The 26,087-nt window shown below is 33.1% G+C and overlaps 2 protein-coding genes across 2 annotated transcripts in view; one reads left to right on the top strand and one right to left on the bottom strand.

Annotated features, from left to right (window-relative positions):
- LOC105532300 (catenin alpha-3-like) overlaps positions 1–26,087 on the top strand; it is a 695,161-nt gene that overhangs the window by 81,785 nt on the left and 587,289 nt on the right. The gene's annotated exons all lie outside the window — the stretch shown is intronic.
- The window catches only part of LRRTM3 (leucine rich repeat transmembrane neuronal 3), a 181,073-nt gene continuing 159,691 nt past the window's right edge, over positions 4,706–26,087 (bottom strand). The window contains exon 3 of the mRNA XM_011970427.1: positions 4,706–8,680. Within this exon, the coding sequence (XP_011825817.1) occupies positions 8,471–8,680 (210 nt within the window). The 3' untranslated portion in view covers positions 4,706–8,470. The remainder of the gene's footprint in view (positions 8,681–26,087) is intronic.

Below are 26,087 nucleotides of genomic sequence, written 5' to 3'. Positions count from 1 at the left end.
ATTATCAGTGGCAGGAAAGCATGCAGTTATCTGAAAATTATATCAGATTATTAAGTTAAAAAGAAGTGGCCCCAAACTACATTTCAGTTTTATATTACATAAAATGTTTGTATGTTAGAAACTCTTCTTCCAATCCACCTGTGGTAGTACCAATGTGCCATATCAAGTTCACATGTTTTATCCCGTAACTTGATCCAAAGGCAAGGGAAAAGCTGATAAGGGCTACAACCCCAATTATGTAATTCTTCCACAAAATGATGAAGTGTAACAAGGGTTCATTGTTAAATAGCTGTGTGTTAAAGCCAGTGTTGGCTCAAGAAACTCAGGTTTAAAGTTTGTTAAAGAGGAAACTGGCAGGGAGTTTTGAAGGATGTCCGTTAACTGAACTTAAGTTTCCATCGCATCCAAAGGCAAAAAAATGTTGACATCCCAAGGATCTCAAGCTTTTCTCCAGATAGCATGTAAGTTCAGAGATGCTCAGCGTCTTTCCCTAGACCTCTCTGGTGTTAAGTGTAGTCAGACTAGAGCTGGTGTGGGCTTTCGGGCTTTTGCCTCAAGGCAATATTTTTCTTATTTTATACATTTATATAAAATAAGACCTGTAGCGAGCACTTTAAAGATAATATTTCCAGCTCCCCACTATGGTGGACATTCCACTCTGATAATTGCCTTATGATAGAACAGAAAAACAGCGGTGACCAATCTTTCACCACATTTTCATCAGACTGTTTAGGGCATTGTATTTATGGATCTGTAATTGAAAGCAAATATATCATTGATGTAAAACAGCAAGGACAGATGGAGTACATTTAAAATTACAATTCATTTCTCAACATCAGATTTTGACTAGGTGTATGTGAATTAATGTAATTACTCATATGGTTGAAGCAGCAATTCAGAGTTTATAGTTTCGGACTATTTCAAATTTGACCTTGGAAAGATCATGTAGCATTTAGTTTAAATCTTTCTCTCTATCTATTCAGTTTCTCTCTGGAGAAATAATAGAAATAGTTCTTGGACTAATTTTTATTCTTAATAGTCTCTCTTTTGGTAGAATTAATTCCATCTATCTATCTATCTATTATCTAATATGTATTGCCACCACAAATACCACATTTCTCTTATATCCCCAATATCCACGTTAGCCTTTATGATGACACTTGTTGGCATAAATGTTATTGTAAATTTTAATAATGGGTCTTAGTTTTTAAAATTACTTGCAGATTATTTAATAATAAATCACATTCCCTTCACTTACCTTGGTATGTGTAATTTTTGTCTTCTTTGTTGCCTTTCACCACATCTTCAACCCAGATAACAGGAGCATCTTTGTTGTCCACAATCAGAATTATTCTACATATTTCAGATAACATTTCTGTATGGTGGTAATGGTGCCAGAATGAGAAGACACAATGATATTAGATCCAGGGTGCTAGAATTTCTTTCTTTGCTGGATTTATTGTTTTAAACTTATAGCCTAATTTTTATCAGAGTTATAGATGTGACCATTTTTAGTAGGAGGCATGACTTGGAGAGTGCTTTACTGGCTCTTGAATGCTGTATGTATTATGGAAGTATGTTTTTCATGGATGCTACATGTTCAGATCCTGTGATGGAGTAAAATGCTAATGTAGTTAAACCAATGAGATTACTTGCACTTGTGGAGTTCAGGGAGAGAGAGAAGAGATAACTCAGAGGTTTAATAAAAAGCTCCTGAGGCACTAATGGAGTCGAGAGACTAAGAATCATTTGTGAATAGCTGAGACTGAGGAAGATGTTTTTCAAGATGTGAGTTTAAAAATAAATTTCAACAAATAATTTTATTTGTCCATCTCCACATAGTAATGAAACAAGGAAATGATATTTATTTTATATTTAAACTACATATTACATTCTGAGTAGGACACGTAGAGTCTGCCTTGTTATAAAGGTTATCTTTCAGCCTCCTTTGATGTAGTATGCTTCCAGATCCCATATAATCTGTGTAAGTTACAATACTCCTATAAGGAGTATTGCCATTTAAAATAATTCACAGGAAATGTTCTGTAGCCCAAGTCATATCATTGCCAGTTACAGTTTGTGACTGTAGATTATTGGTGTTTTTCTCCACTTTGTCATTTGCAGTTGGTGACTTTATTGATCATTTATCCATATAGTTTTGGCTAAAATTTGCAACCTCCCCTCTTTTTTTTTTTTGGCCAGTTGAAGGTTATATTATTGATATTTCTTTATCATATTTTGGCTGTAAATTTATAAAGAACTAAGGTGATTGGAAATAAAAATATGACATCAATATTCAGGGGTATTTATGTTTTGAAGAATTTTTTTTTCAAATGTCTACTCTTTTTAGGAAACCATGTATAAAACTTAAAGAAAATATTGGGTGTTTTTTTCCATTAGACTGCTGGTTTAGGATATTGAAGGAAGTCTCTACACAGTGTAAGATAATTTTTCTATTTGGAAATAGAAAGGCAAATTCTTTTTCTGCTGTGTTCAACACCCCCGCATTAAAATATATAAGCCTCATTATATTGATTATAATCTCTTCTCACTTTTGAAAATGTGCTATGGGGGGTAGGAGCACATCCTTAGAGCCTAACAAATCTAAATCTGAATCTCCAGCTCCACTGTGTGAGTCTTGGCAAGTTATTTAATTACTATGAGCCTTATTTTCCTTTCTTTAAAATAGTGGTTATACTTCTCTGCTAAAATGCTTTAAAAATGAGACAAGGAGGGCATAGTGCCTGATACATCATAAATTACTTCTTGCCTGTCTCCCCACATCCAGCTTTTCAGTTGTTACATTCATGGGTACAACTAACAAGTAACTAACCCAGCTGCCTTAAGACTGTTTTCAGATATGCCTCTTGAAAGAGTTAATGGGGAATAAAATCTATAAACAACAGTCTGTCAGGAAGCAACCTGAGCATTTTATGTATAGTTGTCTTTTGGTATGCTTTCCTCAGTCAAGAAAAATGTTCAGTCAGGCTTAGAAAACTAGATTCACATTGATATGGGAAAGCACAATAATTCACAATTTTATATTAGAATAGAAAGCAATTGAATGACTTGGGAAAAGTAAATTCATTTGAGCAATATTTTTCAAAACTTAGCATATATTAGTATCACCTCAGTCATGTCTTAATGCACATTTTGAGATCCATCCCAGTGATTCTGATTCAGTAAATCTAGTATTGACACAAGGGATTTGGAGTCATCTTGACCTCTTACTAGTAACTTTAAGGATATAATAAGTGACAAAGTTTAAACAAATAAAATTATTTGTCAACTTTATCCATCCATGTTGTCTTACTACTATTTTCCACATTAGTCCAGATAAAGTCAGTAAGTGGAAATGACTGAAACTGCTCATATCGACCAACTCAAAACCTGGAGTCAGACTGCCATTTCCTGTAGGCTGAGGCAAAGACTGTCTTGCAGAACCTTTAAACCATGCAGTACAAGTGTGCTGCATTATAATAACGCAAGGCATATGGAAATCAATTTTAAAAAGATAAATTAGTGGGTAATATTTTAGATTAGAAAACAATTTCAAGGTTCCTTTATCACAAGGTCTCTTGATACATTTGAAACATTATTTGATTTACACAAAACAAATTTTCACTCACCTTTTCAGAAAGACAAATATCATATAACACAAATTTATAAATGCGAGCTAGGAGGAAGAAACGTAGTAGCCTAAGTCCTAGATGGCTGAGGCACTCTGCTGCTGTAAGATCACTGTCCTTCATAGAATAAAAAAATCAACAGTGGACCTTTTAAAACGTGAATTTTACCCTACAGAAATTAAATATAAGTTGCCTCCCATCTCACAATAAAACTGTAATACAAGTCATGAGAGACCTTCAAAAAAGACCCACCACCACTTTGATGTGTGTGTGTGTTTGCTTGGTTTTAAATTTTCAAATGTTTCTTTCCCATTAATATTGATGATAAAATGAAGCCCAATTGTTGATTGTCCAGGTACCCTACCTTTGGGACAAATCAGAATTTTGAAAGCATTGCTCCTGGGTCCTTTGCACTTGGCACCTCCCTATTTAGGGACAGTTGGGGAAAATTGGGAAGGTCATGGGAAGAGTTGGAAGCTCTTCCTTATTGCAAGACCAATTCATCTGCACCTTGAGACTTTTTGATGAATTAGGAGATTGTTATATTACCCAACATTATAAACTGTTAAGAGCTGTGCCAATATAAGATGCTACTATATCTATTCTGGAAAATTTTCACCTTTTCTCCTGAGACCAAATACTTGCCAGTCCCATAACCTCTTCTTTTGCATGCTCTGACATACCCAGAACATCTACATTTCTTTCATACAGCTTAATAACAACAATTCACATCAGGTATTGGTTTTCATGCATTCAGTTTCTTATTTTGAATGTTTAGTTTGAGAGATGATATCTGTCTTCCAGTGAGGAACAATCAAAAGCAAATATATTTTTACTCTCATATACAATAGTTTTATTTTAGAAAATATTTTTGCAAAAAGATTTTACTATTTCTAAGCAGTCTATGGAGTCAGAGAGATCTGAGTTCAAATTAGGATTATGTGATTAGTCTTGAGTGTTAAATTTGGAAATGTTTTCTTTCCTTGTAAAAATGTAATTTGTATTAAAAATCTGTATAGTTTCATGGTTTTCTAAAACATTCAGGAGGGACTAGAAATAGAGACTTGACAAAAATCAGTTGATCAGTAAAATATATTATTTGCAAGTTAGCATATGTTTTAGGTTCTATACATCAATTTGGATAAATTATATTTTATTTTTCTTATAAGGAGAATAGAGAAAGTTGTTCTCTATTATTACAAGTTAAGAAAAATTCATGGTTTAAGAAGAAATCTTGCCAAAAGCAAAAAAGAAAAAGAATTTTATGTCTTCCCAATTAGCTCCGAATTGAACATGTGTTCAGTTGACAAAGTATTGAGCATGTGTTCAACCCTGTACTATGGATCTCTTTTATACTTATGCAGTCTCAATTTAGAAGGTCTTTAGGTTTTTCCTTGGGGTTTCTTTCCTTGTGCTTCCTTGATTTTATGTCTGTACTTTGGGGCCTACATGCATCCACATCTTGGGAGCATCTGTTCTGTACATTTACAAACGAACTTGTATGTTAAGAAATATGTGACTTGTTAAACTTTTTGAACAGAGTTTTAATGTGAGAGCCCATAGTAGAACACAGAAATAATTCAGTTAGCTAATATTTTACAGATGGAGAATGGAATTAAAGTAGGGATTACTAAACAACATTTCAAAAAAATACATATATATATATATGTATTTTTTTTTTCTTTCATTCTATCCATTATCTCTGGAAGTTCTCTGGCTCTGATCAGAGAAAGAAAGCTTTTAGTATAGTGGAAAGACTAACAGCCTGTAAATTTGGAGAATAATTCAACTGCACCAATTATTAGCCCTGTGTTTTGGGGTGAGGGCTCAACTTCTTTGAGATTAATGTGTCTTCATAGGGTTGTTATGAAGACAAAATGAGATAATTTATGTAAAATGTGATGTGTAAACTTCAAAACACTGCATAACTTTATGGTTTGCTGCAGCTGCTGGTTGTTATTGTAACCATGCTGAGTCAACCTCTCCATTTTTCAACTCCAAGCATAAGTAAACATTTCAGTTGTTTAAATCGGTGAGGAATAGACAGGAAGGGAGACATAGGAATGGGGGGTAGAAGGAGGAAATGGAAGATTATCGAATGCTGGAAAAGGTAGATTAGAAATGCAAGTTTTAGACAAAAACTGAAATAAATTGGAAATATGTGATAAAGATTCCAGACACAATCTTTCTATCAGATTGTCACCACCCTCACCCTTAACCTGGACATGGCAGAATAAAAATTAAGCAAAAATAATAATAATAATCCAGCATTTTTGTCTTGTTAAATACCCTTTTGGTTGAATTTAAAGATGAGAAGTCTCAAAATTCCTGGCTTGTTTGGTGTAGCTTAGGGCCTTGGTTGCACAGAGCTGTGGTTCCAAGGATTGCTTCTATTTATAGTGTTTCACTTTAGATGAACGTAAAATATTTAAGAAAGAAAGTGGTTTCCTTCAGGAAATCAAGGGCATACACTTGTAAGACTCCTTGGAAACTTTACATTTCTAAAAATCATTATCAATTTGAATGTTTCTAGAAATAGGTTTATTAGTAGATAAACCTATTTATTAACAAATATGTTAATTTGTGCTTGTTTACACAAATTAATTCTTCCTTTTCTATCTTTGCAAGGACAACTTCTAATGAGAAAGCTTGCAAATGACATTTTGGTTTACATAATAAATAAAATTTTGCATTTGATTTTAAACTCACAAATCATAGCTTTATAACCCTTTATAAATTTGCTAACGATGTAAAGCCAAATTTCAATGTAGAAAATTAAGAACACTCTAAGAATAATACATTGCAAGGAAATTAGAAAATGGAAAACATAAAGATTAAAATTAGATTTAAAATGACAAAAATTTTTGAATAGCAAATAATTTATGCAAAATATGTTACAAAATCTGGGATGCTAAATAGTTGACACAAGTACTGTGTTTGACATTTAGTTTCATTTGAATTAGTAATAGAATTTGCTTCTTCCAACATTTACATCTTTTTTTCTTTCTGACTTTATATATTTTCAACAAAAATTTGCTCCACAGTTTTTGAGTTCATTCTTCTTGAAGCTGCTTTTAAATTTGCTGTGACAAACCTGCATAAAACTAGATTTTGTAGATATAATTTCTTTGGAAGAGATAAAAATTTAAAAGTTTGACGTTGTTTTCAGTTATTCTTTTCTTGTTTTCATTGACCCCTGTTAGATTGATATGCCAATCTACTTTTGATGGCATGAATATAAAATGACAACATAAAAGCACTTCTAGTGCAACAGTAATTGAAACTTGCAGTTTTCCATTTAAAAAAAAAACACAAGAATGCATGATTACTATTGATAACGTAACAATATTTTCAAACAATAACCTATGTCAAGCAAACAGCACAAACAAGTTGATTATTTCAGCTTCTCAAAACTCAGGTTTTCTTAATTTGATTTGAGTTAACTTTATAATACAATCGTGTAATCAATATGTGATCTGGGCTGGTGTCAAATTACTCTGAGTTATTTCTTTGATAATTTGGAGGTGACTCCCATTATGGATAGCAATATAAACAATTTAGAACATACTAAGGATGTTTACAGTCTACTCGAGTGATAAAGTTCTGCACTGTGGCTCATATCAATATTGAATGAGCTGTACATGTTTAAAATTCTTCCTCAGGAGAGAAATGATGTAGTGCACAATGCAAAAAAAAATTCATATGTTTCCTTTGAAATGTTTCCAAAATACTGGTCTCATGGTTCTAAATAAAAAGTTGTCTTAAGAACCAGGCACATTTTGCACTGACTGATGGTTACTTTTAGGCAAATGGCTATGGGTTAATTAGGAGAAAAATTGCTACTGTACAATTATTATGCACTATACTCCCACCTTGGCCTGAAAATAATGAGATGTAACAAAAGTTCTTATTTGTCACTGGTAGCTGCACCTTTTAACTGTATCACAAAGTCTGTTGCTGTGGTTACAGCCTTTGTTTCCAGTGATGTTTTGTCCATGCTTCCCCCCAACCCTTAACAATGGTTACTCAAAAGAATGAAATAATGAATCATTCATTCAGAAGTATGTTAAAATATCCCTCTTTATCATTACATTTCACTGCTTAGAAACTAGGCTGTAATTCAAGGCAACAGTTAAGTCTGAGAACTGTTAAAAAAATCTTTGATTTTTTTTTTTCATTTTTAAGAAAAACCTGTCTATGTAATTGAAGAACCTCTTACAAGTCTGAGCAATTAAATCCTTTTTGGTTAATGTATTATTTCTGGAACAAGTAGATAAAATTCTACGCAGTAAGCATAATAAAAATCGTGCATGTTTCGCACAGCACAGAATTTTAGAGTCAAGGTTTCTGGGCACAAAAGCAGTAACAAAACAGTCCCTACAAAACTGAGTAACTCTGAATAACACAAGAAATAATTTTTGTTAATTTAAAATTTTAGAAACTGAAATGTGTAAAGTTTTTAAAGTAAAATGTAATTAAATTATGGTACTGTACATACCAATTGTTTCTACAATTGAAACTTTACAATATGAAAAATACATTAGCTTTGTACAGTTTTTACAGGTAGGTAGGATGAGTTTTGAAAAAAAGATTCTTTTATTTTTCAGGGTCATACTCTGTTTAAGTCAAAAAATACTGCACAACTTAGCTAATTACAAAGTGTAGACTTAAAACAATTCATGTCTTCTTTATTTCATGAATCAATCTTGGATTTTTTGTTAATTTGAACAGGGGATTTTGTGTTTTGCTTTGTTTTTAGAGTCCACAATGAACACATCTTCCTCATTTTGTCCTTGAGGTTACAAAGTTTGGTAGCAACCCCGGGCTACCAGTGATCTCAGTTAAGCTAGCTGCTGTTTATGGTCACTGATTCGGCCAGCTGTTGTGATTGTGCTCAGGTCCAGCTCAGTCTCTAGGTGTGTTTCCATCGTATCTTCCTGTGCATTCGTTTCAAAGGACTTGTGGGAGAGAAGTTCATGATGCACCCCACAGTAACTTATTGTGGGCTGGTCGTATGCCAGAAAGGTTGACACATTCATTGATAAAGGTATCTGGGGAAAAATGACATGAGAAAAGTCAGTTACATGACAGAGAAAAGATAGACAACTTTAGGGGAAAGATTTAGAGACTGAAGTGCTGACCTGACTAACCTCCATGGTTATATCTGTGGCCCTGTGGCCCAGGTGTCCCCACATTATCCCGCTAATGCCCCCCATTCTCATATAGTGAGATCAGTGCGACAGTTTTAAATCCTGGGATGAAACTGCTTAATTCTTTACTAGAAGATTCAGATAAATAGTAGCCTACATGGTTCTGAAAATGATAAAAGATTTATTGGAACAGCCAGAAAATTGCTTTCCCTAACTGGAAAACATTGTGTTTTTAGAACTGAGAAACACTATTATTATTGTTATTATTAGTGTTAATTATCCTATTATTTGGTTAGGATACAATAGAACAAGAGTGATTCTCAAACTTTAGCATTCATGAAAATCACCACCCACTTCTTTAATTAGTCAACCCCCTGCCACCCAAGATTCTCATCCAGTAGGTCTGGGATAGGTCCTGGAATCCACATTTCTTACAAGTTCCTTTATGATGCTGGACTATTAATCCACACACTATGTTTCGATAACCATTGCAGAAGAGAATTATCTAGACAAGTCATTCTGGCTATTCTTACCTATAACTTCTTAATATTTATTTTACCATAAAATTCCTTAAAATATTAATGTCTGTAGTTTGGTCCATGTATCTAAAATTTAGATGAGTTTAGAGAATTCCCAGGAAAAATCTATGGTTCCTATGAGGGTCTAAAAAGCATCAAAGGATGATGCTAGTTTGAAGGAACCACCTGTATCTATGAGGAAGGGACTCCCTTGCCAATTAAAGAAAGCAAGTTCTAAAGGTGAGGGAAAAAGCAAGCATGACCATGGTGAGAAGAAGGGAAACATACATGTTACAGACAAAGGAGAGCCTGAAATGTAATCAGATGTCAAAGTCTAGAGATATTTCCCATTTCTTTTTCAATAAGATAAAACCTTGTCCTAAAAAGTAGCCAGATTTCAGGAACCTTCAGTCTTGATCTTGGTTTAATATCCTAATTACTAATTCATGCTGTTTAATTCTCTGGAGGATAAAAACTTCTGCCATTCTTGTTTGGTGAACAGATAGAATGTATATTTGTTTGAGCACATCAGACTAAATTCCTTTCTGATCTCAGCTGAGATTAGAGCCCAAAGCTAAGAAAAATAGAAGGCCTAGGTATTATTTTTTTATTAACTGCATCTTTACATTTTTCCCCCTCCTCTCCATGCATTAGAACCATCTTTGTCACTTCTGTTTCCATCCCTACAGTTCTACTTACATTTATTTCTGCTTCAGTGAAAATTCCTGGAGCAAATATTACCTTTTATCTCTTTAATAGAAGTAATCAAAAATAAAAAATAAAACTAATCACTTCTTTTAAGATTATTTGCTTATAATATGAATATTTCAGCATGTCAAATATATGGAGCTTAGTTCTTAGAGAAATATAATCCAGTTCATTAAATGAAATTCCTGAGTAACTCTTCCTTTTTATGTGGATTTTAAAGATTTAAAACATGAAGTTATCTGATGCGGGAATGAAAGATATCATACACTTTTAAAAATGGTCAAGCTGACTGAAAAATCCTAAAGAAAATGCTTAAGAGTAAAATAGGATATTTCCATTTAAAATAAATAAGAATCTTGTTGTCACAGATGAAATAGCCCAGACAACTAAAAAATATTTTTATGTAAAAGTAAATGTGCAGCATGAATAGATTTGAGTTATCAAAGAGAACAAAAATAGAACTGTTACTGGGTACATGAGTTTTACATTTTCCTCTGGGAAATCACTGCTCTGTAATGTGTTATGGGTCATATATCTATAGGATTTTATATACTTGTTCTTATTTGTCACGGAAACTTATGCCTCATATATGCAGAATCATTTCTGGCTTACCTGGAATTAACTCTACTGTGAATAATTTGTAATTTCTATGGTCATGATTTATGAAAAATAATAAACCATGATCCATTTATTCTGTGTGTGTGTGTTTGTGTGTGCACACACAATTTCCTGCTTGATTTAACATATAGAGGCTACTGGTATACAGAGTGCAAGTCCTAATTTGAACCATTATCAATTAAATAGTTAGCTCCGCTTATCTGTTTTAAAAATCCCATATATTATTTTCTTTAGTGAGTTTCTTACTGTTGGATATGTCTTATTTTGAAATACCTTATACTATGATTATACTGTTTCAATATAAATACATATTTTTTCACATTTTAATATTTCTGAAATTAGGATGGAACTTATAAGCAATGTGAATGTTTAACATATATCATTTCCCTGTAATTGACAGTGCATTTTAAAGTTGATTCTATCTTATTAACAATAGAATAACGTAGTAAGATGTATCAGTAAGTAGAATGTAACAGCTAACCATATCTGAATACAGCATCACAGTAGATTTTTCCCAGGTTGACCTAAATGATTTTGAAAATCTAAGAGAGTTAGCATTGGATATATACCCATGTGTATATATAGGGGTACACACATACGGAGATATATATATAATATATAAACATGTATGTATATACACATGTATAAACTTATAGCCAATTACGGTTTCAAAATCATTTAAATCAGGTATGGAAAATGCAGATTTTGGTGACACATCGGTTTTGGACCACTTTTACGTACTCATGACATCTATATAAGATTCATGTAAATATAGTATACATACCTATGGATATATACATGATATGGTATATGTATGCACATGTGTGTACATTTACTCATAAATTTTTCAAATTGTGTTCAGGTAAGTCTATTGAATTATGAATATTTTGCACTGACAATTTTATTGGAATGACAAGTAAGATAATTTTTAAATATATAAAATATTTGGTTAAATTTAAGTCATTTCTTTCTCAATTTTTAATTTCTAAGTATTTTATACAGATGTGGTACAAGGAATATTTGTTCTTTTGCGGCTAATCAGATGGGTAAAAATTATTAAAGCTGTATGATATATGAGGCACCATGCTTGACAATATGAAGAACCTAAATATCAGTGGAAGGACCAAGTGATTTAGGTATAGAATATGGTCAGTAATTTTCTTTTTAATTATATACTGTTCCCAGCAGTTACTATATAATTCACTAGATATTTACATTAAACACAATTGCTATCATGTATTTTAAAATATGTAGTATGAAAATAAATTTTACTTAAATTTAAAAGACCTAGTTCACTGTTCAATGAGATGACGCTAAAAGGCTATGCTATCTGGAAATACTTATTTCGTTAGAATATCCATGTAGCACAGAAATTGTGTGTAATTTTTAAGCAATATATAGTTTGTTTTTATAACATTGATTACACAAAATATAATGATTCCTAAATGTAATAAAAATAAATAGTCTTTATTATCTAAATTTGTATGGGAGGGATATTTTTGCTTCTAATTATTAATAATGAGAAAATTACTTCTTTGTCAAAGCAAGTCTTCCTCATGAAAAATATTACATATGTTGTTTGTAATATCTTTTCTTCTCTATATCAATATCATATGTTGATTACTTTCTCAGTGTAGGGTATTAGATTTTTACATGTTAATTCAAGTAGGAAATCAGATGCTAAGTGTGCAACACATTTTCTCCTCGAGTAGCAGTGCACTACATGCTGCCTGACATCACGGTATTGCCTTAAGAGTATTCTTTGGTTCTTCCATGAAGAGATTATTTGTCCCTTTCAAATTATAGTCAGTTGTTTGAGAATATGGCAAATCACAATTTGTGATAGTACCATAATTTGAAAAAGGACTGTGACTAGGATGAAACCTATTTATGTTTCAAGTAAACTAAATCTACAATTATAAGAAATTAAAATCATGGTATTTTTCACACCAGGGTAAATACTTGATGCAGAGGTTTGGGCAACAACTGTGAATTCAGCAATCTTTTGTGGGGGGAGTTTCAGTTTTGTTGGGAGGGTATGTCCTTGCACCAAAAAATGACTGGTGGCTGGGTACTAATGGAGAGGCTACCAGCTGGCATTAAAAAAACAAATCTGTTTGACTCAAACATGTAGATCCCTTCCTGTCACTAACAGTAAATTCCATTCTCTTCACATAACCATCAAGTGACCTTGGGTCCTTTTTTCTTTTCTGTTTTTCACATTAACCTTCTCTCTCTCTCTCTCTCTCTCTCTCTCTGTCTCTCCCTCTATTTCTTTCTCCATTTTTACCCCATTTTTAACATGTTCCCTCCTGCGATTAGGGTGTTCAACAGTACAGTCCCCATTTATGCTTATCATCCCATTTTGACAATAAATGACTCAGTCAGCCTACCTGAGCAATGTATCCAAATACATTATTTCATAAAATAAACAGTTACCCTAGGTGTCTGAACTAGCTAGTTGGAATAGGCTCACGGAAGGGCAATAGGAGATTTAAATCTAATAAGGCATTGGCTTCCCCAGATCGTTTGTTAGAAGGCTCTATTTAACGTGTCCATAAAATCTTGTTATATCTTTCTGAGAATTAAGTTTCTTTCAGTGTATTTTAACCTGCTAAACTCCTATTTATCATTACTTCTGGTTTCTTTTAATCCTCTAAATCACTGTTTTCCAAGAAAGGTAATTATTCTTAAGGCTATGAATTGTGGAGATTCAGGGATATAAAATCTTACTGTCTAGAAAGCATTATCATGTATACTCTGAGCTAAGAAAATCACATTGTAATAATAAGTAGTAGTAGCTAATCCATTATTTAGGAAATTCCCTTAGGAAAAATTTCGATTGTGCAAAACTAGTAGTGTCTTGACATCAATGATATTTGCCCTAGCAGCAATTTCCCAGTGATGTGTGTCCAGTCTCATATCACTGTCTCATATCAACATCAATGCTATGTACCTTTCACATAAAAAGTATAAAGTTAGACGATTAAAAATAACTAATTACAATGGTCTTTTCCCCATTCATATGTAATATTTGAGTTTGTGATTATAAAGGGTAAGAATAGCTTTTTAAAGTTTCTAATTTGTGATTAAGTAAAAATAATTTTTACCACATATTAACTATATCAGTAATATCTAGGTATATTTGTACAAGTATCTGTGTATATATATGAACATTCATATGAATTTCTCATAATTAGTTGGTTGAGGTCACTCAAGAATCTCTTCTGTTTGAAAAGATTATTTTAAGTAAAAAATACTCTGAAGAACAGAAAATGACAGTCTACTTTTGTGAAGGATTAACAAAAAGGCTATTTTTTTCCCTCTCTAGAATTCTCTCTCTGGTTTGCTTGGTAGGTGTTATTTCTGAATAGAGATTTTAGTACGTATAAATATTTCTACAGATTGTCTTGAGATAATGCTCATGCTTTCCTCTTATATCATAGAGGAAATCTTCCAATTTTTATAAGGCTGAACGTTATCTAGCAAGTTTTCTACCTCTCTAGGTTGTTGAAAAGATGATACTTTAGGGTTTTTGTAAATATCGTTTTTGATCATCTGCATATAGTGAAAGAAACAAACTTCTTAATGAAGGAATTCCATTTTTTAGATGTAGCTCTTATCACTATCAAGATGTTTTTCTCCATTTTATCTTGGAATTCAGAGACCTATTATCTTACTTTTGTTTTTCATCTACTAAAGGGGTTTTCAGCCGAGTTTATTTCTACCTACTAACGTATATAATAAGAAATAGGCATTTCAGTCTTTTTCTAGTTAATATTTCTCCAATTTGTCTTTAAATTTGTTTCAAACTGAGCTCATTATCTCTGAATACAAACGGGTTCTTCTTCCCTTGGTCCCTACTTTTTTCTAGGGAACACTCACTAGATTAAGTCAACTTAATCTACGTATTACCCATCTACTTTGACTCCCTGTCTCTTGTTCCAAATGTCCCACGATTTGCCAGTTACTTTCTTGACATCAATGACAGGCTCACACTTCTCTCATCTCTGTTTCCACTATCTCGGCTTAAAGTATCATTACCGTTTTCACCTTAGTGACTATTACTGTCTCCCTAATCAGTAGAATTGCCAATAAAACTGGATATTTACAAATTTATTCTGGAGGAAATTAGCTATATTTTTTATTTAAATTTAAGCAATATGTAGAAAATAGTAAATACTTTCTTCTTTTGTTTTCCTTTTTGGGAAATTAACATCCTTAAATATTTACTTCTATTCTTTAAATATACATGTATATATTTATACATGTATGTTTGTGTGTATATCACACTGTCTCTAAATTCTCAATTTACTTAAAGAAATGTTTTAATTAATTTCTAAAAAATACACTTGCGTATGACTTTATTCTTGTTCATTTTGATGCCTCTACTTTCTGTTTCATTTACATAAGCTGATTTTCATAACTAGCTTTGGGTTTTGCTAGGGTATACGCAATTTGATGTGTGTTTGGAGATAGGCTAGCAACATTTATTTTGTCCTATCAAGCTTGACCTTATGCACAGGCTGGTAGTTTTACTTAGAGACAAAATAGAAAGCTGTCCCTTTGGTATTATTTGAGTAATATTAAGAAACTCTTGATTGAAAATACCTTTTCTACTGGCTTGACTCCCAGCTTGACAATTTTGTTGCTAATCACTATTTTGGTTTCTAAGTATTGAGGCAGTTGATAAAATATAAGTGCTATATGAGAGAAATAGTGTAAGCAATTATCACACTGCATCTTGGGTCCCTGGTAAAGTGTCAGGGATGGCCCAGATGTTACCCCAGGTTTTACTTTAGTTTCTTTAGGATTTCTGCAGCTGTGACTCTGCCTAGACACCTGAAGAAGCTGTGGGCTTTTGTTGCATCTGTCAGTTGATGCATGACCTGGACACATCTCTAATATCCTCTTCATTATTTTCACTATCATTCATTAAGCATTTACTATGTAGCACAGGTACTATTGTTGCCTATTGTAAGCCTTCTAAGACTACTAACAGTTGAGAAAAGGAAGACTTAGATAGTTTAAATAATTTGTATAAAATCACTCATCTAGTGAGTTGTCTGAGTAGTTGCCTGCCTTCTTAACCACTACATTTTGTTGCCTGTCTATCACTCTATCTAATTCTTACTGGCCTTAGAACCTACAGAGGTGAACACAATATAAGCATCTGATTCTCTGTAACACTAATTCTCAACATTTGGGTCTTATTTCCATTAGTGTGAACATTAAGATTTCCTAGGTTTATACTGTAGTTTTATGATGCTCCTTTGCATATTGGGTCTTCAGGAAAGAAACGTAGTTTATGATGGATTTAAGATGTGGGTAAGGTAGTGACAGCTCAAAATCAGAGTTCTCTGCTTCTTACAACACTCATACTGACCAATACAAGGCATAGAGAAAAGAGTCCAATCTTGAAAACACTCAAGACTGGGACAGGAACCTTAAGTATACTCCTGGATACATATATGTGTAAAAATGTTCAGGGAGAGACCTTTGGGGTTTTTAAAGTTGGATCCCTGTGTTGACTTAGAAATTGGTAGATATTTTCCAATTAAAATATGTTAGCTTTTCTTTTAGCAAAATGTTCCAAAAGAAACTTGAATTAATCTGTAGTTTGATTATTTTGTTTCATATGAGACTATACTTGTCTTGATTTTTTTTCTTTATGTAAAACATTTCTAGACAGGTGCTGCAGAAGTAAAGAACTGGGAAATGGAGAACAAACATGATGAAGACACAATTTCTGCTCTCTGGCAAAATTATAGGCTTGTGAAAGAGATAGACAAATAGCGCAAGACAGTAAAGGAAGGCAATGGATGGGGGCCTAGGAGACAAGATACAGTGTATGTGTTTCTGTCTAAACACACACACACACACACACACACACACTATATAAAAATATACACACACACACACACACACACATATATACACATACACACTCTGATTGGCTGATTTGATTAACTATATCATTCATCCTTTGTGTGTGCCAAATGAGGTAGCCATCTTTTTTCTTTGAAAATAATGTTGTTTTTGAGATTTATTGGCAAGAGTCCATATTGCTGAGAAGTGATTTAATATTTACTTTATGGACTCTCCCACAGAGATAATATACTTTACTTTGAAACTGATTTATTTGTTCAAAGAGCAATCTATCTCCTGGAACTGTTTAGCATTCCAATGGTTAATTGGTGTGAGTACAACAGGCTGTTAGATCATTAATTTTAATTATCTTGATTCTACTAGTAAATTATTTTTTAAGAAAGCGCTTTCAAGAAGCACATAATTAAAAGCCTGAATTTATGTTGTCTATCTTTAAATTTAAAAACATAACATTTGAAAATATCTTTACAATTCTTAAATGTAATCCAGGCCCTGGTACTTAATTTTCATATTTTCTTAAGAGCTAAATTGCCAACTAAAGTAACAATTACTATTCTGATGTCACAAGTACAGTCCTCCCTCAGTATCCATGGGGGACTGGCTCTAGGACCCCTGATAGCAAAACCTATGGGGGGTCCTTTAGGTTTATATAAATTCCTTATATAAAATGGTGTGTAGTACTTACATATAACCTACACACATCCTCCCATATATTTAAAATCACCTGTAGATTACTCATAATACCTAATACAATGTATATGCTATCTAAGTAGTCATTATACTGTATTGTTCTATTTGTATTATTTGTGATTGTATTGTTATTTTTTATTGTTTGTTTTTCTTTATTTTCAATTTACAGTTACTTGAGTTTATGTATGTAGAACCTATGGATATGAAGGGCTGATAGTATAGGATAATAAGGCAGAAACTCAATATAAATTTGCAAATTTTCAAGTGTCTGTAATGAGAATAATAAGAGACAAAAATATTGTTTGCAGGAGAAGAATAATTTTTTAGTGGTATTTGTGCAAAAACTTCATTATAGTGAAATCCTGCAGAGTTAAAATATAAACTTAAAAAAAAATAAGAGTTCTATTTGAAAGGTCACAGTTCTCCTTGCATCAAAATGCATTTGGAGTAAGGAAAAAAAAAACCATTCTGAATTTTGGTAGCTTTATGGGTGTCTTGCAAATTTGTCTTTCAGTAATGCCCTAGTCCATCTAAGTAACAAGTAGAGTGTTACATAATGCAGGCACCTATTATCTTTATGATGTGGCTACTTTTGAATGTATTTTGTGTGTTATAAAGCATTTTGTTTCAGTTTTGCAAGAAAAAAATAAATATGGATTGGCTATATGCATTGTTTTTTATAAATTCAAATGCTAGTGTCTACAAAACGAAAGAGAAATATTCATTCATTAATTTTTTCACTCATTTCTTCAATGAAGGTTTGCTGAATGCTTTCTCTGGGCCATATGCCAAGTTCTTGTCCTTCAGGGTTCTGGATGGAACATACGTCATTCCAATACATGCCTAGCAAGTGGAAGAGAGAGGATTCCATGTAGGAAAATCATTTCTTATCTTCCCATTTGGTGTCTCTCAATTTTTCACTCATTCACTCACTCACTTACTCTCTCACTCTTGTTCTTGCTTTCTTTCTCTTTAAATTATCATGGTATTTCCACATGATATTGTTGTATGTCTGTTTTTAGATTATGTCTTTATTTGCACAGATATTTTATCTCATATTAGACCATCACCTTTCTGAGCACAAGAATCTATGACTAATCATATTTCTCCATGCCTTACATTGTCTCACATGATTCCTTAAACTTATTAAGCACTGTATGTGTATTTATTGAATGAATGAATGAATACTTAAATGAATGAAATAAAAGAGTAAGGGTTAGTTAATATAGTCTGATAAGAAATCACAAACCTCCATCCCCCAGTGGCTGGGCTTTATAGGAACTATATGACTGAGATAATCTATTAAAATACAATTATGTTGGGATCTAGGCCATTATGACATTAGCTTAGAGACAGAGGGCTAAAATGAGTGAGCAGAAATCCACACTAATGATGAGGCACATAGAACTGCGTTATGATGTTTGAGATCCACTTTATTTTTTATTTGATTTTAATTATTTAAAAATCCTTTATAATTTTTATTTAAAACTTTATTTTATCTTACAATTATTTTAATATATTTATGTTATAGAAGGTATGAATTTTATATCTAAATATATAAAACTTTTAAAAAGAATATTAAAAATAAGACAATCATCCCTTAATTTGGTGATTTTCCCCCTATAAATTGCAAAATGTTATGTCTGCACTTTATCGTCTAATAACTTCCACAATATCTGTGTTTTCCAAACTCTTTAGTGCTTCCTAGAAGCACTGATCATGTTCTCTAGGAGTGTGATGCACCTGCCAAATTAGCTTTTCCAGTAATGGACTCTGCCCTGGACCCTTCTTTGTTAGCCTCTGTTTTATTTTTGTAGTGCCAATGAAAAGTGATGTTTCTCTTTTACTGAGGCAAAGCAAAATGCCCCAAAGTGTGTTCATTTACATGTAAATCTTTCTGCACAGCCCAGTGCCTGCTAAATTGGTACTATTGCCAGGTAAAGTGATGAGACCTAAATTGAGACTATGGCCCTCACTGATCTTGGTGCTGTGTTTCCAAATCTGTTTCTTCATAGTGCTGTGCAATGAGGTGCAGTTGCTAATCAGTTTGAAAACATCTCATTCTTCTTTTCCTTTTTTTATCCTCTTGGAAACTGTAGTCACAATAGTCCACTGGAGGGTCTTATAATAACACTACATCAGTTAATGTTTTTGGTCTAGGTTTATATAAGTATGGCAGAATGAAAATTACATTATATTAAAAATTATAAAGCAAACAAACATATAACAGATACTAGTGTTTGGAATTGTTTTAGAAGCAACTGGTGGAAAGAACTGTTCTTATCTATGGCTGATAGGGTATTTTGGCCTCATAGGGAGGCTCTATATGTGATTTCCCTGAACATTGGCATTTATGTTTGTGTGTGTGTTTCATGACTTCTAATAGTCCACTTGCTTTCCAACTGGCATTTTCTTCCTTACTATATTAATGTAGTCTTCACAATAGACTATGCTTTTGACATGCCTAATCTAAAAATAGTTTGTCCTGCTTTGGCGGACTTGGATATTGCAGAGGAGCATTTCAGGATTTGCCGAACCCAAGCAGCTGACATCCAAACTGACTTTCAAATGATGTGATTACTTTCTGATAAGCATTGAATTTCTCTTCAACTTCATTACTAAATTAATTGAGACTTTGGTTGAGATTATCTCCCAACTAAATGAAGTGATATTCTGTATGCTTCTGCCAGGTTGCATAAAAATCTTGCACCTGTTTTAGTTCAAGTAACATTTTTTAAAGAAAATCCTTCAGCTGAGTTTCATTTTATAGGGATGAGGTCTTGCTATGAATTTCTTCAAAGTTTATATTTGTATCCACATAAGTATGAAAAAATGTATGCTATTTCTTCCACCTATTCATCCATTTATCCATCCATCTATCCACTCATTCACTTATCCGTATCATATCCATCCATCATTATTGAATATCCTAGAGATCTTGGGTGAATGAAACTAATTCCCTGATTTTACAAGCAAGCCATTTTAAACACCATGTTCCTAGGGTGGAATTATGTGTGGGACATGATGGGAATGGAGGGAAAGATCTTCTGCTGTTACTGTGAGGCTTTATATAGATAAGCCATATTTAAGCTGGCCAGGTTGGTCTTATTTATATATTGCTGTTATTTCATTGATACTAACATCATCTATCTCTCTAGATTGTAAATTCAATAGAGAATAAAGACTTCTCAGGGCTTGTGCAGGCTTGCATATTAGTAAATGTTTGAAAATTCTTGAGAATGGAAAGACCAGCAGGGAACTGAACTGATTATAACAAAGTTTATGTATTTACATTTGTAATGAAAATATCATAATAAGGGATGAGCTAATACATAAAGGTAAACTAATTCATTATTTCAAATGTTTATATGACACAAACATAAACTTTAAAAAGTAAGTCTGACAATATAGCTCTTATTATTATGCAATATACTTCTTGTTGATATTTTAATAAAGATCAACTTCTAAATTTTATTTGCACATATAGATTATATGAGGGTGACTAACGTTGGACTGATTGAGGGTGATGTTAGAGGGTGATGTGGTGAGTAGCTCTTCTCAGTGTCTTACCTATGTTATTTAATTTTAGTCCCTCTCATTTTTCTCACAGTTACATCTAGCATTTACAAATTAGTGTTCATTTTGTTTTACCTTATTGCATAGGATGCAGTATTTCTTTTGTTTCTTACAATAATAAACAAGAAAACTGGTCGTATTTTTTATTAGTATTATGTGATCAACCACATATATATGCAGATAATTTTCTTTCAACTATGGCTTTGATCAAAACAAGTTAAAAAATAAACTACACAAAAAATGTGAGGTGTTATTCTTGATAGTGTATCTTGTCTCACTAACAATGTAATTATTTGGTTTTAACTCACAGTTCAAAGTAGGTATCAAATGCAATTAAAAATTAAAAATAATACAGACCATATTTGGACAGTAAATCTGAAGCTCAAGGTTAAAATCTTCAGTATCATTAGGATACCCTACTTAGAGAATATGTTTTAACTCCTTTGACATGTCTTGATATATGTAACCTACAAGGCACAAGTATAACATAATATGAAGGAGTTTTATGTAATTATTTAAACTGGTTTTCTTATTACTAGATCCTATCATTTATACTGCTAATGTATAACCTGAATGATATAAAATCAGCGATGAAGGAAATGATGAACCTTCATTTATAAACGTAGTTTAGGCAGATTTTTTTATGTGATGCAGGCTTCTCTATGAAAAAGCTTAATCTTATGCTTTTATGAATAATAGCAACAATTTATTATTTCTCATTCTATTTACTCTGTTATTTAAGTATCTATTATAAAAGTTATGAAAGTATCTGTTATCCAAGTAGTAATATTGGAAAGGAAGGACTGATCATGAATCTTGTAAAAATGTATGGTTAAGGATCTAATGTAGGATCAGGAAATTTTCTAGTTTAAAGGGTGAAAATGATTTTTTCTCATGACTAAGGATGTTCTCCTGTGAATGAAATTTAGAGTAGAATTATAAACAATATTTAAATTAATATATATTTTAATATTTGGTTCTCCACTTCAGATTTAGCTTTAAAATGTATTCAGTATTCATGGTGTTGTGATAGTCAATTCGATAATATAAAAATTTTTAACTTGGTAATGGTTAGCGACTATTTCCCAGTAGGAGCATCTTTGGTATTTTCTTCCTATTATTTTTCCTTCTCTGTGTTTGTGGAATTCTCACTCCAGGTGTAGATTTTTGTCAACCATTTGAGGATAACTCAAGGAACAATACATATGAGGGTAGATTGTTAATTCTCTGAGCTTCCATTATCATTCTAAATATATGAATACCAAGTTAAAAGTGGTAAGTGAATTTGAGATTAGTTATAAATATAGGTGTTTTAATATATCATATTTTGTGCTTGTTTAGAAGGAAACACTGGAGCTCCTGATCCTACCTTCTCCCTGAAAAGTGTTGTCAAAGCAAGGCACCTCTTCTTTGAACTGGCATTGACCTTGGAAACCATTATATTTCCAGCTGAATTGACTGTGTCTCTCTCCCTTCCTAATAGAGAACTGATTAGATTTTTCTTCCCTTTATTTTTATTCTCTTCATATGGCTTTTAATTTTGCTTTGATTACTTACATTTTAATAAAATATTTGTCGCTTTTGTAAGTAAATCAAACTCTTGAAAAGTATGTAATGGGAACCATCCCGATGTCTATGGGGAGAACTAATGCATTTTGAATGCCTTTGCTGTTTATTTTAGTGATTTCTTAATTATTTATTAAGGGATGTGAAACTGAGACATATATGTATCATTGATAGAGTAGAGGGAAAGCCACGTGGTTGCTTAATAAATGCACAGGTTCTTATTGTGCAGCTGCTATCACTGTCTAGTACCTGAATAATTCTTAGCTTCGTCTCAAGGAAAATTAAAATATACAAATTAAGAACACACAAATTCTAAAAAATAAAAACAATTCACATATTACTCAAATGTAGTTAAAATTAGGACATTGTTGAAATGTGTTGAGGTAGACAATGAAACATAACACAGTGGGTCAGGTTATTCTGCTTTAGTAGGGGTGGCCAGGAAAATAGGACTATACTTTTTTTGCACTGAGACAAATTTCCTAGATGGTAGCCCCAAGAAAGAACATTGAATAACTTACTGGAGCTGTTTCCTAGTTGTTATATTGATTGTTTGGTCTTCATAGTGTACTCAATGGAAAGGCAGCTATTTGGCTTATATTTGTGTTATGGTGCTAAGCCTGCACTTTCTTTTTACTTGAGGACATTAGCAATGTGGTTTCCAAGAAAGGAAGTTTTTTTTTTTTTTCTCTCAAATTAGGTAGACCTGTGGATATTTAAAGGGATTCAAAGTTTAAAAGGCTGAGTAATGAAGGTCTTTATACCAGGATGCTTAGTGGTCCTCTGATCACACTTGCTCCTCCTGACCCTTAGGTGAACACCTGCTTTATTGTGGGAACACACAGGTGGCTTCTGGTAGAGCTCATGACTATAGCAGAAATGCCTGTCTGGTTCAGCAATCCAGTTAATGCCTCATGAGCACTTAATTTCATTGATGTCGTGCTTCTAGTCAACAAAATCTGGTTAATTGCTTGAGTCATAATATTGTGGTCCATCCCCTGGACTACCCAGTTTAGAGCATGCCTCCAACCAGGTTCATGACTGGTATCTAATCCTTAGGATCTCTTTTAACACTCATATTCAGAAATCCTCTTCTCTGTGCTGATGTAGAAGTACTTTATTTTATCTTTAGAAAAAAGGATGTATATTTGGGAGAAAGGGCCCTTCTTGGAAATAACGTATTCCTATCTAATTGCTGCAGGGTTTCCTTTTTTCTCCTGCGGTCCAGTTGAGTTATTCAAAGATCTTAGTGCTTTCCTAAGAGGCTTGTGAAGTAATTGAGAATTTGGTAGGAAAGAAAGTGATTCTCAACTTCTTACTGTAGTAAATGCATTTCTGGAGACTATAGCCTTAACTATAGCCCTTTTCAAAATCTGCTTGGGGGTTTAGGAGTTTAAACTTATGCCAGGAGTGATATTGATTAAGCATTTTCTGCCTTGTCCATTAGCTCTTCCTTCTGCTCAGTGCTAGTGAAATCAGGATTTGTGCCATGAAAATCACCAAGGCAATAAATCTAGCACTTATAACTTCAATGCATTATTGAGATGAAAGCGCAGATGGACTACAAGGGAGCAAGCGTGGTTAAAACCAACTAATATATTTGATAATTAATAAATGTAACAGGGGAAATGAACAGCTAATGAAGGAGTAGCAGATCCAATTTTTAACTAAAATGTAATATAAAAATTCTCTGTTTTTTAATTTTAAAAAATACTCTCTATAGCATTGAAAGAAAATTGTTTGGTTCTTGAGAATGCTGACTGCAATCTGCAATCAACTTTGGGTCCAGCTTAAACTTCTAACAAAGATAGCCTAGGTACTCCTATTTTGTGAACATTAGCTAAGTTTCAGGAACTGTTATGTGTTGGTAATTCAAAGATAAAGCATGAATACTGTTTTCAAGGAGCTCTAAGTCTTTAATAGGGATCCATGCATATAAACATAACTAGTGAGTAAACTAGTGAATGAACAGGGTTATATACTGGCCCCAGAGGAGGGCATGATCACCTCTGCTGGGCTAGGATCAGGAAAGACCTCAGAGGGGAGATTCTTGAGCTTAGCCTTGAAGGAAGACAAGGAATTCATTCAGAGAAAAGTAGGAAGACTGTTCTAGGCAGAAGCACAGAGGCATGAGACAGCATAGCTGGTCCAGGAGACTAGAACTACTCAAAATGTCAGGAGCAAAGAATGCATATGGAGCAACAGTGACAGGTATACATATGAGAATACAGGCATAGCAGAATGGTAGATGAAAGATGAGAGCCTGAAGTCAGATGCTAGCAATGGGGATGGAAAGAATAGGTCAATTTACATCATTTATTAGATTGGTGACCTTGGACAAGTTAATTAACCTCTCTGAGCCACAATATTGGCGCTGTTAAATGGATATAATAATCTGCATCTTACAGTTTTGTTGTTAGTACTAGAGAAAATATATTTGTGTTTCCTGAAATAGTAAGTTCTCAATAAGTGAAAGAGATTGTTATATTACTACTGATTGATTGAAACACTCCTCATGTCCTCTCTTCTTTTTTCTACATATTTCACTGCTTGTCACTCTCATATCACTGTTCAATATATAGCTGAAATGAGCTTAGAGAATTAAGCATTTTAAATGTCCTGCCAACAGTCATTTCTCCAATAATTATTACTGTTGCCACATTAATCTATATTTGAGATGCAGTCAAATTGAAGTACTCAAAAATTTATAAGCTCTGTCTGTCAGAACTGAAGGAAGAAGAGAGAAACATTTAGACATTATTAAAAATTGTTGGCTCATTAGTGGAAAGCATCATAGTTTAAGTGCCAAATATCCAACTAGGGTAAATATAAGGAACTGAGGATTCTGATATAGGATGCTGATTTATTGTTTAGCTTTAGGTGAGTTACTCCACTTTTTCTATGCACATCTATAATCTGACAAAGATGATGCCTATTGAATAAATACCAATAAGCAAACTTAAGCATAGGAATGATAAATAATAAAACATAAATTTTCTCTCTGCGGAGAAAAAAAATCTCATGTCAGTAGATGTATTGTGATGCTGGGACTTAACACTCTAAGCAGGAATTATATGCAGAGTTCAGTTCTTTCATTAACATCAGTTTACTTAAATGTGTCCCTGACTTCCATAATTTTGTTCCATACTTCGGTAGTTTTGTTTTACATTGTAAACAGCAGATTATCTGTGAAAGGTAGAAATTAACCTGCTGATGCTTCTCTTTCCACCCCCATAAGATGCTGTAAAATAAATGGAAAAATACCATTTCAAAACCTAATCTAGCAGAAAATGGCCCTAACCTGCAAAACAATCCACAAGTTCATGTAAAAGGAATTATTTTCTTTCTTGAGAAAAGGGAACTTTTTAAAAGAAATACAAGCATTTGGGGCTGTCACCCCTTCTGGTTCTTCTTGCCATGCCCACCCTGCCTCTCTGGATCTCAGCAAGAGGCAGGTTAAATTCTGTGTACTGTAGGAAGAAGGCTTTGGAGAAAACGGAACAAAACCAAAACCTTATACAACCACCCTCCTCTGAACTACAGCAATTTTTTATTTTAGTCCTCTCTTGACACTTCTTACATGCTGCTGTGTGTTAGTGACTATCTTTTTTTTTTTTGAGATAGAGTCTCGCTGTGCCACCCAGGCTGGAGTGCAGTAGTACGATCTCAGCTCACTGCAACCTCTACCTTCTGGGTTCAAGTGATTCTCCTGCCTCAGCCTCCCGAGTAGCTGGGACTACAGG

Source organism: Mandrillus leucophaeus, unplaced genomic scaffold (assembly GCF_000951045.1).
Source record: "Mandrillus leucophaeus isolate KB7577 unplaced genomic scaffold, Mleu.le_1.0 Scaffold948, whole genome shotgun sequence".
Classification (NCBI taxonomy): Eukaryota; Metazoa; Chordata; class Mammalia; order Primates; family Cercopithecidae; genus Mandrillus; species Mandrillus leucophaeus.
This window is presented reverse-complemented; position numbering and strand designations above follow the sequence as displayed.